Source organism: Ornithodoros turicata, chromosome 2 (genome assembly GCF_037126465.1).
Source record: "Ornithodoros turicata isolate Travis chromosome 2, ASM3712646v1, whole genome shotgun sequence".
NCBI classification, from domain to species: domain Eukaryota; kingdom Metazoa; phylum Arthropoda; class Arachnida; order Ixodida; family Argasidae; genus Ornithodoros; species Ornithodoros turicata.
The window spans coordinates 62,980,675-62,994,418 of NC_088202.1; the positions used below are offsets into that span (position 1 = coordinate 62,980,675).

The 13,744-nt window shown below is 44.6% G+C and overlaps 2 protein-coding genes across 2 annotated transcripts; both read left to right on the top strand.

Annotated features, from left to right (window-relative positions):
* The first annotated feature begins 10,859 nt into the window (after positions 1–10,859).
* On the top strand, positions 10,860–11,690 carry LOC135384710 (piggyBac transposable element-derived protein 2-like). The gene has a single exon (XM_064613898.1). It carries the CDS (start codon positions 10,860–10,862, stop codon positions 11,688–11,690), a length of 831 nt encoding a protein of 276 aa, XP_064469968.1.
* A 36-nt stretch (positions 11,691–11,726) lies between these two features.
* Positions 11,727–12,662, top strand: LOC135384711 (piggyBac transposable element-derived protein 4-like). The gene has a single exon (XM_064613899.1). It carries the CDS (start codon positions 11,727–11,729, stop codon positions 12,660–12,662), a length of 936 nt encoding a protein of 311 aa, XP_064469969.1.
* The last annotated feature ends 1,082 nt before the right edge of the window (positions 12,663–13,744 follow it).

A 13,744-nucleotide genomic window follows, 5' to 3' on the forward strand; every position in this document is an offset into this window, starting at 1 on the left:
CACGTCGTCAAAGTTTGGTGAACGCTTTTTCGTCCTCGTGTGATATTTTTTCCTCATATACTGCCTTTAAAAGCAGCATTACGTTTTGCTCGCCTTAAATTCAGCCATCATCATCGACTCATTTGTTCCTGCTGTATTCACTTTTGTTGCCTAGTTACCTTGTTTTCTCTTCTTCATTGCACTCTTTCAAATATTTCATGAAATATTGTACTTTTGGAGCCTCTTCCCTATTGTCATTTTGTTATATAATATCCCCCATATGTTTATTATCTGTATACATGTTCTTTTAACCTCCTAGTGCCTTCGATTATTGCCTTCCTGCCATTTCCTTTATATGTTTATCGTGTTTTGCTGTATATATGTACATTACTGTAATTTGATAGTGCGCCAACACAAAGGCTCTTGCGGCCGATCTTAGGCACGATAAACCCATTCACTTCTTTCGTCAGGAAAGCATGAGCGGCGTTCAAGACTGTCGCTAGTTGCAGAAGGTGACCTTCTGAGCATTGAAGCTTTATCACTTTATGGATTCCAAAAGAAAAGAACGAAATCGGTGAAAGGAAAGTCGCGTTAAAAAATCCAGATTGCAGAGCTCTACGCTTTTCGATGAACAAGGGAACAAGGATGACGGCGTTACCAAAGGTTGTGGTTCTCCTAAGCATAATCATAAAAGTGAGTTTATACTCGTTTGTGAAGTCGAATAAGAAAATGCAATACAATTATAACGAAGAAGCGCAATTTACGACACAAAATGTTGCGCCATATGGTAGCCTTATTTCTCTTACTGCGCCTCGAAAAATAGGTAACAGGTGCACTTCATCAGATGAGATGAGAGCTCATAGTTCAACGAACCATAGTAACAATAAAAAGGAACATGACACTGTACTCCTCTGTAGCTAGGAGTAATTTGTGCAAAACAGGTGCGCGCTACAAACGGCGTGATTGGCTCGGGTAGGGAAAGATGTCAGGTCGTCCGCTTTGGCGTTCACAAGTGGCTCGATTTCCGCGATGATATTTACTTCCGGGAAGTGAAAACGGCAGCCTTACCACTACCACCACCACCTTATTATCCGAAATATAAAAAAGAAAAAAATATGAAAAAGATGGTAACGTAACTCATCCAGTGTCTTTCTTGTGAATTAGTTTGAGAAGCCATACCGGAAGAGAAGCAATGCGTGTTACGTTCATTAATTGATTGATTCGCTGCTATGTTTGGACAGCACGGCAACTCTGTTTTGGAGATAAGTAGTGTTGGGAACCATATGCCATTTTTTGAATCCCGGGGGTTTCTCCCGATGAAACCCGGGATCTGTACGCGATCTGTACTCGGGGATCCAGGAACGCGATTCCGATATGCACGGAAACCCGAGATAGCGCTCATGCCCGGCTTTTGTGCCCTGATGTGCTCTGATGTGCCCTGCGTGCGTGTTGTGTATGTCCTCCCTCTACATGCTAATCAAAACACTGATAATAATTCAATGCTTTGCATTCTTTTTAATATGTGACGCTTTTCATGGAAAATCTGACGAGATCGTTTTTATGTTCTCCTCAAATAAGAGGATTAATGTTCGTTCGTAGCCTCACGAAGAGCGCCCATCTATTTATTTCACACTAGCAGCAAGGACGAAACCATAGATCGAGAAGTTACCCGTCAAAAAGAACTCGCTACGAGTTAAGTTACCGTATGAAAAATGGAACTAAGTTAATAACGTAGCTGTTCAGCCTGAAATGTAACTTGCAGTTACGGTGTTACTTAAAAGAAAGAACGAGTTATTTCCAAGTTACTTCGGACACAAAATATCACGACACAGGTGCAGCGCGCGTAAGCAATTGAGTTAGACCTTGAGTTGCCTGCGGATGAGTGGAGCGCGATTAGATCGTTTTCGCTTATGTCCAACAATTCGAACGTTATGCATCTTACTCCATATCATCGTCATCATGTATTTATCTCTCTCTCCCCCTGTGTGCGCACAATGTTTCAACTTCATTTCAATGGCATGCAGCTGCAGCGCTTCTTACTTCCTGAAAAGAATACTGTCATTGATTGAATATCACGTTTTATGGGATAAAATGCCGTGAAAGAACCGGAGAGAAAGCAAGAAAATATGTGGACCTGAGCGAAAACGAATTAAAAGTAACTTGGAACTTAGCTTAAGGTACTTTGGCAAAGTTATCTGAAAAAGAAACGAGTTCCTCTGAAAGTTGCCACTGCGCAAAAATACCGAGTTAAGTTACAAGTTACCAAAAAAAGGAACTTAGTTATAGTAACGAGTTACCTCGAACTCTGGACGAAACCAGGGGGCTTAATCGTTTCACACGTTCAACTTAACGGCACGAGACAGCTGAACGAGTCGTTCAGGCTAACGAAACGAGCGACTTTATCGATGCTTTGCGTGGTCGCAATCTCTGCTCCTCGTGAAGCTTCTTCTTTGTGGTTATTTTGCACGTTGCGAGTGCTCACGTGTTGTGATGTCATCGCATTGAGCGAAGAGCAGGCTGGCAGCGAGGCTGCATCTTCGCTGACCAATAGGACTGTTTCATTTGTTCCGATAGCTCGCATTCTCGTGCTCTCATACATGCTCATTGCGTTCCAATGTTCGTTCCCAGGCTCGTTCGTCATCTTCTTTTTCTTCCCGTCTCAATATATGGCTCGCTAGTCGTGTGAAAATAATTAACAAACATGTACATCACTGTAAGGAAAAGGAACTGAGTTATAGTAACGAGTTACCTCGAACTCTGGACGAAACCAGGTTCTTTATGTTGAAAAAAAAAAAAAAACAGGCTGGATTTCGAAAATTCAGATGGTTTATCTGCCAAGCGAGTGGGTCGCGTTGTGTTGAAAGAGATGTGTGTGTGGAGATATTTCGTAGAGGCCATAATATTTTTCAATATTTTGCAGCACATCCTGGAATTAGCGTCCGGTCGATCTTCAGCACGCAAGGTGCAAAACCACACGCTGGTTGAATACCGTGACAAACTGGAAGTTTTGTTGTTCACCGATACCGCACTACACTGTCGATTGGATTCCACCAATACCCCTGGAAACACGACGCACAGTTTGACAAAAACAATATACACGAGGTCCCGGCGCGTCTGTCGTCGTCACTAAAGGGATCCCGCTTGCTACAATGGTGCAAGAAAAGAAATACACGTCAGCAATTAGTGTTCTTGAGAAGCAGCTAAGGACAAATAATTGTAGCTCATACAAACCAGTGTTACAAACCAAACAACTCGTAGTTATTCCACTGTTCATCTTCGCGACTGCGCGGACGGGTAATAGGTTTCCAGTATTTTCCTCGTCTACATAAAATCTGCAGTATTTTTATGACAAAGTCTCGGGACTTGGAGACGTGAAAAACAGCCGTAACACAAACTGGAAAAGCAGTCCAGGACTAGTAATAATGGCGGGAGTGTTCCACGGCCAGAGGCGCTACTCCACCACACTGTGACGATTACGTTAGAAAGAGCACAGTACTCTGCGTACACACGCATTTTCTTTTTCGCAATGACAAATATCAGACGCGCAGATTATACGAGCAAGCACTGGCAACAGATTGAATCAAGTGCTCTCTCGATTGACTCATGTAATAACCTGCACGCTGCGTTTATTTTCTACAAGAAGGATGCTTGGGACGAGGCAACTTTTGTTTCATGCGCAACTATCTAACGTCCCTTCAACCATATACATACCAATTACAATACACTAATTGCATAATTACCTGAACATTGGTCTCGCGGGAACACAGAAAGGGCGACACGACATGAAAGCTTAAAAGCAGCAAAACAATATTTATTTTCGTCAAACTCACCCAGCTAGACCCACACGAAAAACCCCGATAACATGGTAGCCGCAGCGCACCCTAATCGGGGTTCTAAATACAGCGCACCAATTCAGGAATACCTCATCTGTTAATGTGGTAACATTGGAGGAGCACAAAGTACAAAAGTTTGTCCTCGCAGTACGAAAGATACCTCTACAGCAACCCTCGTAGCACAAAACGATTTGTAAACGTCTCAAAAAGATGTTAGCAAGACTGCTTTTTTGTTTAGAAGGCGTCTTCTATCCAGTCTACATGACGTCTTCTAGCTTCGGCTAATGTGACGCTCATTAAAGTCTCGAATGCGTCGTCGAAGAGGTGTTGAAGATGTCTATAATATTCAATTCAATTTACTTGTACGCAAAAATCCCTGTAGAGGGCGTTACATGGGTGGAGTGGGGTATGTGTTTCAATGCTGTTCCAGGACGTTAACGCCATTTCCCCTGCCCAGACTGAAAATTCCTTCCTGTGGATACCTATCTGTTATAGTGTTATGGAGATCTGCCTCTTTTGTTCTTTTTTACTTGAGTCACCGTCACCACACACGTACGTTTCGTTGTCCGTTTTGCTCCTTTGTTTGTGTCTCGTATATCCCATGGCGTTTCAAACGGCAGCATGAGAAAAACAAGACACCGGGTGCGTAATGTGACCAACTGAAGTATGCCGATGGGAACTAGATACTATACGTTGCTTGTCTTAGAGGTTTCCGCAACCTCGAGAGCCTATGCTCGCCTGTAAGACAAAACGGAGGGTGAACTGTCTTACGTATAATTAATTCTCACACAAAAAACATACCGAAATGATGCATTGCTGGGAGTATTAGCTGACCACCAGCGTGTCCTCTGCGTTTGTTACTGCTTTTGGTCTGATACATTCAGTGAGTAGCATCCAGGGTTAACTTATGCTGTGCACACCATCGTCTTCATTTAAGATATGTTTTGAACAGTGATGGCGAAGATGTATTATAAACGAAAAATCGGTACGTCTTGCAAATATAAACGGAAGACGTTTACTGGAAGTCTTCCTTTGTGATACATCTTCAACAAATATGGGAAAGACGTATCATAAAAGGAAAATCGGTACGCCTTATGAACGTACTACAAATTCTACCTTCGCGTCGCGTTAAAGTCTTGATCATCTTCTATCCCAATTTGACCAATTAAAGACGTTTAAAGACGTAAAGGGAATACACATGGAAAGGTATTTCCATCTCAATGCGGACTTCCGTTAGCTGAAAACATTTAATCAGAGAGCTAAACCACACATAGCTGAAAGGTCTTCATGCGCAAGACGGTAGTCACGCCTTCCAGGCATCAGCGCCACAGTCCGCGTTGAGTTGATAAGAAGAAAAATTGAGAGATAAATAGGCATTTATTACGAGAGCCGGCAACTCCAGAACACTTAGAAAAACAAAAATGCTTAACTACAATAAGAACAATGAGTGACAAAGACACTCAGTCAGTCACTCACACACACTGTCAGTCACACCGTGTCCACCAACTTGGAGTTTGCGCAAAATCGCACAAACGCCTGCATGGCATGGAACTGATGGTCGGGTGTCCAAGGGCCAAGAACCTTAACGACATCGAAGGATCTGCCGTCCAGCCGAGTTAAAGAAGCTTGTAGATTTAGTCTTTGCTGCTGATACCGTGGACAGGATAATAAGATGTGTTCAGTGCCCTCAACAGTCCCACCGGTGTCACGGTTAGGTGAATCTGCCTGAAGAAGACGTCGGCTGTAGGGCACATTGAGGCGGAGCCGGTGGTAAAGTGACGCAAACGGCCTAGGGAACGATGACGGGAAAGTAGAGGCAAGCTCCGCGTTGACGCGGTGTACCAGCAAGGCGCGAGCCCCGCCTGAGAGCCATTGTGTCTTAGCCAGTTGGCGGGACAAAGCAGTCAACATGGCCTTAGCGTTGGACTTGCTGTAAAAGATTAGTCGTGACGCACGCTTCTGATGTGCTCTGCGTGCAGCAGCGTCAGTTGCATCATGCCCAATGCTGGGTATGCTGGTATGCAAGTCGGCTGCTGGAGCCAGGCTAACCTTTCCCCTCTTTCGTGTTTTTTTTTCTGTTTTGTTTTGCAATAAACCTATATCCCCCCCCCCCCCCAGGTATGCCACAACGTCCTGGGATCCATTTCCCGTTTTTTTTTCATTGAAAGAACATGTAGTGTCCAGCAAGCACCAATAAAATCAGCCACTACAGGGTTGACAGCGCCGGTAGTTCCTGCAGACACAGGAGGGGGATATGCTGATATGCTTATTTAGAAAAATGAAAGGAAAGGTTAGCCAGACGTAAGTCGGCTTGCTATTAAAAAAAAAGAAAACGAAACGAAGAAGCAAAAAAGGAAAAAAGAAAGAAAAATGTGAACAGAAGAGAAGGAAAAGAAAAAGAAGAAAAGCAAACGAAAGAAAAAGGAGGAACAAAAAACACACAAAACTACAACTGAAAAATCACACACGGCCACACAATCACAATGCGTTGATAAGGTACGAAGCGTGGAGAAAGCGGAGGAGTACAGTGCATGGTGACGGCCCACTGGGTCGGCTGAGGAACGGGACACACTAAGGTAGCCAGTGTCAGAGCAGCCTTGGAATCCGAGATAATCACCCACTTGGTCCGTGAGTGAGCTGACGCTATATATTCCCCCCGCAGGGGGCACTGGGTTCGGCTGGTGTTTGTTGAGTGGCGCCACCACGGACCCCAGCCCCCAGTCCTAAGGTGTTATCCGTAACGTGCCGAGGGGATTTAAGGTGAAGGGCAGAAACCTTGAACTGTGGCAGTCGGGGTTTTGGTCAAGCCCCGGCTGATGGGTTGTAACAACTCCGGGACCTTCTCACATGCATGAACATGAAGTGTGGGCGACTTCAAGGAATGTCCGTGTATCAAACCTGCATGGTTAGAAACTCAAACTCCTCAAAGATCGCGGCCGCCAAACGGCCGCGGACCGAAGACCTTTCAATTGTAACCAAGGGCTTCAGCCCAAAGTACCTTGTTCTTACATCTACCAGCAAAGATGGAAAAGAAAAATGCACACCATTAGGAAAAATGTCGCCTTTCTTTATCGAAAAGCCTATAAGATCACTTTCAACGCATATCACAGAAATCAAGAAAATGAGATCTGGGGACATACTAGTGAAATGTACATCAGAAGCAGACTGCAACTACATACTGAATGCCAAAGAAATGATGGGGACACCCATTGCAGCCTCGTTGCACAAAACAACTAAATACTTGCAGAGGAGTTATCAGTTTCAGAACTGACAGATGTGCCAACAGAAGAGATCTTGGAAAATCTAAAAGAACAGCAGGTCATTGATGTGCGAAAGATAAAGATCCGCAAGAATAATGAGTACATCACTACTAGAAACTTACACAGTAAAACATTTTACACCTTTATTTGCTCAAACAAGGTGTATTCTTATAAAAACACCCTTTTCTATTCCACAAAGAGTGCAAAAAGTGCATTACTAAAGGTGTAATATCGACATACACCACGTCTTATCCAATGTGGATCATTAAGGGTGTAAAGTGGGGTGTTGAAACAAGTGTTTTCCGTCGAATGCACCTTTTTTACACCCATTTGAATTGGGATTATGGTGTTAAAAATGGTGTTTTATTTCGTGAGAGAAAAATTATGCTGGTTTCACAGCTCCGCTCAGCAAGTAATCACATTATAGACGATAACCTGAGTTAAAAACACAGTATTTGACAGGGAGGGATGTTAGTGATTTAGCTTATACCTTTGACTCGTTGCTGCAAGCGTGGGTGTTAATTGCAAAAACACATTCCCGCCACCGTTACAAACGTTTCCCGCCCCATCACATGTAACGAACGTGCCCCAACAAATTTTATTTCAGTATATGATACATCCGACACGCCAATATAGGCTACTGAGGGTGCCGCAGGTCTCTTTATGCCTCTGCATTCACTTTGGTCCCACAGTGTTAACAAGCTAACTGTTCTTTCTGTGGATTATGCCCGTCGCACAACAGGAAAATTTTGAAGTAGCCCGTGTGTATGTATCATATGAAATCGGGTTCAAACTTGGGCAGGTTGGTGCGGCATACTAAAAGCGTATGTTTCGTGCGTGCCTGCGACGCATTGCACTCCGGTTTAGGTTCTACGATGGAACCACGGCTGGAAGTCTACCGCGTTCGCGGTGCTGCTTGCCATAGAAGCAAGAACGTCGAACTGTACGTCTCGGCCAGTGGTGTCGGTATGCTGCCGCGGAAGCTCCTATTACACTATTTGCGAGGGAATATTCGCTAGCAAAGAATTCCATCATCAGAGGTGTTTTCAATAGAATACTCCCATTAAGGGTGTTTTTGTTTTTAAACTCCCATTATAACTGTGTTTTATTAGGAATACACTTAACTAAAGGGTGCATCAGAAAACACCCATCATTTGAGTGTAAAGGCAACACCAAAAAGGTGTGCGCCATGGGACAAGCCATTTACACCAAAAAAGTGTAAAAAAGTTTACTGTGTAGTCGTCACATTTGATCAACCTACACTCCCCGAGAAGCTTAAGATTGGATACCTCTCAGCAGAAGTTAGGCCGTATATTCCAAATCCTTTGCGCTGCTTCAGGTGTATAGATTCGGGCATGCGGCTGATGCCTGTCGAGGTTCACCTTGCTGTGCACGCTGTGGCCAACCCCAGCATGAAACAAAGGAATGCAAGGGTTCTTGTAGTTGTGTTAACTGCTCAGGGGACCACCCAGCATACTCCCGATCATGTCCGAAATGGAAGCTTGAAAAAGAAATACTACACATCAATGTGACACAAAACTTAACCTACCCTGAGGCAAGAAAGAAAGCATCTTCGTTTATCTTTGAAAAATCGTTCGCTTCCGTAATAAAAGAAAAGCCCAAAATGGCAACATGCGCAACTCAAACTGAGATAGAATCAGTACCAAATTCACGAGAAAAGCAAACCGACACTATTTTTCCTCCCACACAGAGCAGACACCTACAGTGCTGCCTACCACCTCACATTCCCACCTGGAAGGTTCCATGGAGTGGAATGATGAGGACTCGAGCTCTGAACTGTCCTTTGCCAGTTTGAGCTCACAACCACAAATAAAGCATAAAGCTGGCTTGTCTGCCAGCGGCTCACTTCCTGATATTTCCGACGGAGAGCTGGCAGAAGCCAGAAAGAAAGCTCCAAGGCAGAAAATAACTGCACCCAAAGAGACATGATCAGTCATCTTCACACATTAGGACACTTACTGGGCTGCTACTTCCTGGTATATTTGCTTTGTAACACATATGCTATGGGTCAGTCAGTTCTCCAGTGGAATTGCCGGGGATTCACTTCCAACATAGATGATGTTAACAATCTTCTTGACAGGTACGACACACTCTGTTTTTGTTTGCAAGAGACATACTTAAATACGAAACATGAAAACCCAATCCGTCATTGCAATATCTTCAGGAAAGGTCGTACAGATGCCACTCGTTCATCAGGTGGTGTGGCTATACTAACACCAAAATCCCTCCCTACCAAAAGCTTTCCACTTGTAACAGATCTGGAGGCTGTGGCAGTCCAGATTTCCTTCCAAAGGATCATCACTGTCTGCTCCTTGTACCTACCTCCAAATATCAGAGTGAAAAAGAGGGAACTGGAAGATTTATGCAACCGACTGCCGTCACAGTTTCTAATCCTAGGTGACCTCAATGCGCACAACCCTTTGTGGGGCAGTGCAAGAGCTGACAGACGAGGAAAGATGATAGAAGACGTCTTACTTAATACCTCTCTTTGACTCCTAAATACAGGCACTCCAACTTATGTAAATGCAGCTACACAGGCCTTTTCGGCAATAGATATATCGTTGTGTAGCCCATGTCTCTTTCAGTGCATAGACTGGGAAGTGGATGAGAACCCATATGGTAGTGACCACTTCCCGGTGGTCCTAAAATTCCGTGGTAGTTCAGTTAGTTTAACGACACGTCCACCACGATGGAAGTTGTCACAGGCAGATTGGACTTTATTCGAAAAAGAAGCTAATCTTATGCAGTCATTCTTTGGATCTGTGTCTGTTGAGCATGCAAATGATGTTGTAACAAGCATCATCATAAATGCAGCCAGAAAGTCCATTCCACAAACAAGTGGTCTCGTCCCCAGGCGTCCTAAACCTTGGTAGACTAGTGATTGCGAAAAGACTCGCAAGGAACAAAATCGTGCTTGGGGAATCTTCCGAAGGTACCCGACTGCAGCAAATTTACTTACATTTAAGAAAACTCGGGCTACGTTGGACCCGACGTCAAGCTAAGCGAGAATCGTGGAGGAATTTTATATCATTCCTAAACAATAACACACCTTCCAAAGTTGTATGGGACAGGCTCGATAAGATCAAGGGTGATTACGTGAGCTTCTCTGTGCCATTACTGCAAATAAGTGGTACACCCTGTCAGGGCATAGAGCAACAGGCAGACGCGCTCGGTGAACACTTCCAAAGTATCTCAAGCTCGTCACACTATAGCGATGAGTTCCCTTTGACGTACATGGGACAAATACGTCCCCGTGCTTTAAACTGAATTATCTAAGAAAACTGCCACCTGTACGTCGTCACGCAGCCTCTGGGCGAAAGGTGGAACCTAGGTTTGTCGAAATATGTCACCTAGTCTGGCAACGCTGTCGCAAAACGCGCGCAAAACGAAGAAGAAGTGACTAAGAATCTGACCAAGTTGTCTGCTGAGCAGTAAGTACGTTTTTCTTACAATTACCATTGCATAACCATCAAAGAACGGTCAGAATATAAAGATAAACCTATGAAAAATAGCCACATTATAATAGTGAGACGATCAGTGCAGTCTAATATAGATTCGTCGATGAGTTCATCGCATGGGACACATATGTCCCTGTGTGCCGGGAGGGAAAACTCGCACGTAGAACTGGCACGAGGTGTATATTCTCTCCGCTCGTAAAGATTACGCGGACAGAAGCTCCCAATGTTTCCGTTCATATTGTATTTCAACGTGTTTATCGCAGTTTGCTGGGGGTTCATAAATGTCATCTCTCTTTCTTCACAGCAGGATGCCCGTGAAACGACGGAAGTTCCTGGTTTCCGATGAAGAAATTTGCCAGGTTTTATTTGCGGACGACAGTGATGATGAGACAGGTCTCCAGCTAGACGACGAAGATATTGGGTTTTTAGAAACTGATATTGATAATGGCATCGAAGAAATTGATGTCGAGCATCCAGAAAAGAGCACTGCATCATACCCGCCAAAAAAACGAAGCAGGCCGACAGAATCTCATGAGTCTTCACATGGCCCGGTCGAGACAATGGGCGGGAGAGGTGCTAAGACACTCAACTGGAAAAGATTCCACAAGGCACGAAGATTCTCAAGTGAGCATAGCGTCCAGTACGGAGAGGTCCTCTGCATTCCACAGTCGCAAGCGAGTGATGTTACACCCTTGCAAGTCTTTTCTGCAGTGATGAATTTCGACAAGCTGTTGTCAGACGTTTTAGTAAAGGAAACCATTCGGTACTGTGAACAGAAGGGGAACCTTTTCACATCTTCGGATGATGAGATGAGGGCCTTTCTGGGAATGAACCTAATTATGAGTTACCACGTTCTGCCGGCACTGAGGAACTACTGGTCGACTCTGCCTGATCTGGGTGTTCCATACATTTCCAATGTTATGCCACTTCACCGCTTTGAGCAAATCAGGGGTGCCCTCCACTTTGCAAACAACGAGTGTCAGCCCGACAGACGCGACCCAAGGTTCGACAGGGCTTACAAAGTGCGACCTCTGATCACTCACTGTAACGAAGCGTTTCAAGCGGCACTAGCCCCTACAAAGCGGCAGTCTATAGACGAGCACATGATCAAATTCAAGGGGCACAACATCATGAAATAATATATAAAAAATAAGCCTATCCGCTGGGGGTTCAAGATGTGGTGCCGCTGTGACTCTGAAACCGGATGCCTCTTTCAGTGCGACATGTACACGGGGAAGAAGCCGGAAGGCATGGGGATGGGACTTGGTGAATCTGTCGTTGTCGAGCTCACTAGTACCCTCGAGGGCCTCGGATGCGAATTCTTTTTCGACAATTTCTTCAATTCTCCAGCCCTCCAGCTTCAACTTTCTGAGAGAGACATAAAGGCATGTGGTACCGTACGTGCCAATCGAAAGGGTATGCCGAAAGCATTTCCCAGTGACAAAGACATGAAACGAGGGGACATCGCATCTTTCTCCGCTGATGGCATTTGTTGCGTCAAATGGATGGACAACCGTGCAGTTGTAATGCTTTCGAACTTCATTTCTCCTGTGGAGACCGTCACGGTGCAGCGGCGATGCGCAGGTACAAAGGAAAAAAAGGTAGACGTTCGTTGTCCCCTGGTCGTGAGCGAATACAATAAGGGAATGGGTGGAGTTGACCTCATGGATCAAAAGAAAGTGACGTATGAAGTGGACAGACGATCAAGAATAAAGTACTACCTAAGGGTGTTTTTTGACCTCCTTGACATTGGCGTCAACACCGGTTACATTGTCTACTGCAAGATTCAAAGCGAGAATCCTAGCCTTCCCCCGCTTACCTCGCTAGAGTTCAGACAAGCTGTGGCGCTCTCTCTCATTGGGAACTTTTACGGACGTCATCGTAGTACAGCGAGCATTGTGCAGACCCAAAAGCGCAGTCAGGTACTCACAAGGCCAGCACCAACGTGCCACCAAATGGCCAAGGCATCCGCACGAAAGCGTTGTGTAAACTGTGCGAAATCAAGGGTGGAAAATCGCACCATGAACTGCTGCACAACCTGCGACGTCCACCTGTGTTTTACTACGACGAGGAACTGCTTTATCGAGTTTCATAACGGAGGAAAGCACTAGCGGCAACTATAGGATGTTTTACCGTTCACGTACATAGGGACACATATGTCCCAGCAAATAACTTTTTAGGAATAAAAAGATTAATTTTGTTTGATGTAGTTTTGTCATCTAGAAGCCTCAAATGACCAGGAAAACACGTTAGAACTATTTTTCCTTTGCCCATTTTCTTGTGTACCTGAGAGGGTTAAAAATCAAAAAGCAAGCTGAAAAACAGAATATTCCAAAGGGAACAGGTGACAAGAATGCATATAATATGCCCTTTACGATGGCTGAACTGTTAAAAGCATTATCATCATCAAAAGTCACAGCTCCTGGACCAGACCGCATCACATATTCTATGCTCTGTCGACTGTCAAGGGAATCACTAGAGGGTCTTCTTCAATTCTTCAACGTCGTGTGGAAAGAGGGTCACCTTCCTTCCCGTTGGAAGGTTGCAACCATTATCCCCTTCTTAAAACCAGGGAAAGATCCATCAAATCCATCAAGCTACAGGCCCATAGCACTCACAAGTTGTCTTGGAAAAACTTTTGAGCGTATGATAAACAATCGTCTCGTTTATTACCTTGAGGAAAACGAATGTCTAGACCGTTACCAGTGTGGGTTCCGGGCTGCGTGTCCAACTACTGATCATCTCGTGCGGCTGGAAACAGTTATTAGGGAATCGTTTGTCAGAAGGCAGCACTGCCTCTCTATCTTTTTTGACTTAGAAAAAGCTTATGATACCGCATGGCGCTATGGTATCTTGCGAGATCTGTGCTCTTTTGGAATCCGTGGTCGCATGCTATGCTGCATCGCTGACTTTCTGGAAGGGAGAACATTCAGAGTTCAACTTGGCACGGCCTTATCACGCCCATTTATACAAGAAAACGGTGTCCCACAAGGCTCTGTGCTGAATGTCACACTCTTTATCGTTATAATGAATTCCATTGCAAAGGTCATCCCCCCTTCTGTCAGCTATTCCTTGTACGTGGACGATATCCAAATATCTTGCAGTTCCGTTGACTCTGGTAGGTGCGAAAGACAGTTGCAGCTAACCATAAGCAAGTTAAGCAAATGGGCCAAAGAAAATGGTTTTAAGTTCT

Coding starts and splice junctions, on each gene's coding strand:
- LOC135384710 (XM_064613898.1), top strand. CDS start 10,860: ATGCCCGTGAAACGACGGAAGTTCCTGGTTTCCGATGAAGAAATTTGC.
- LOC135384711 (XM_064613899.1), top strand. CDS start 11,727: ATGTGGTGCCGCTGTGACTCTGAAACCGGATGCCTCTTTCAGTGCGAC.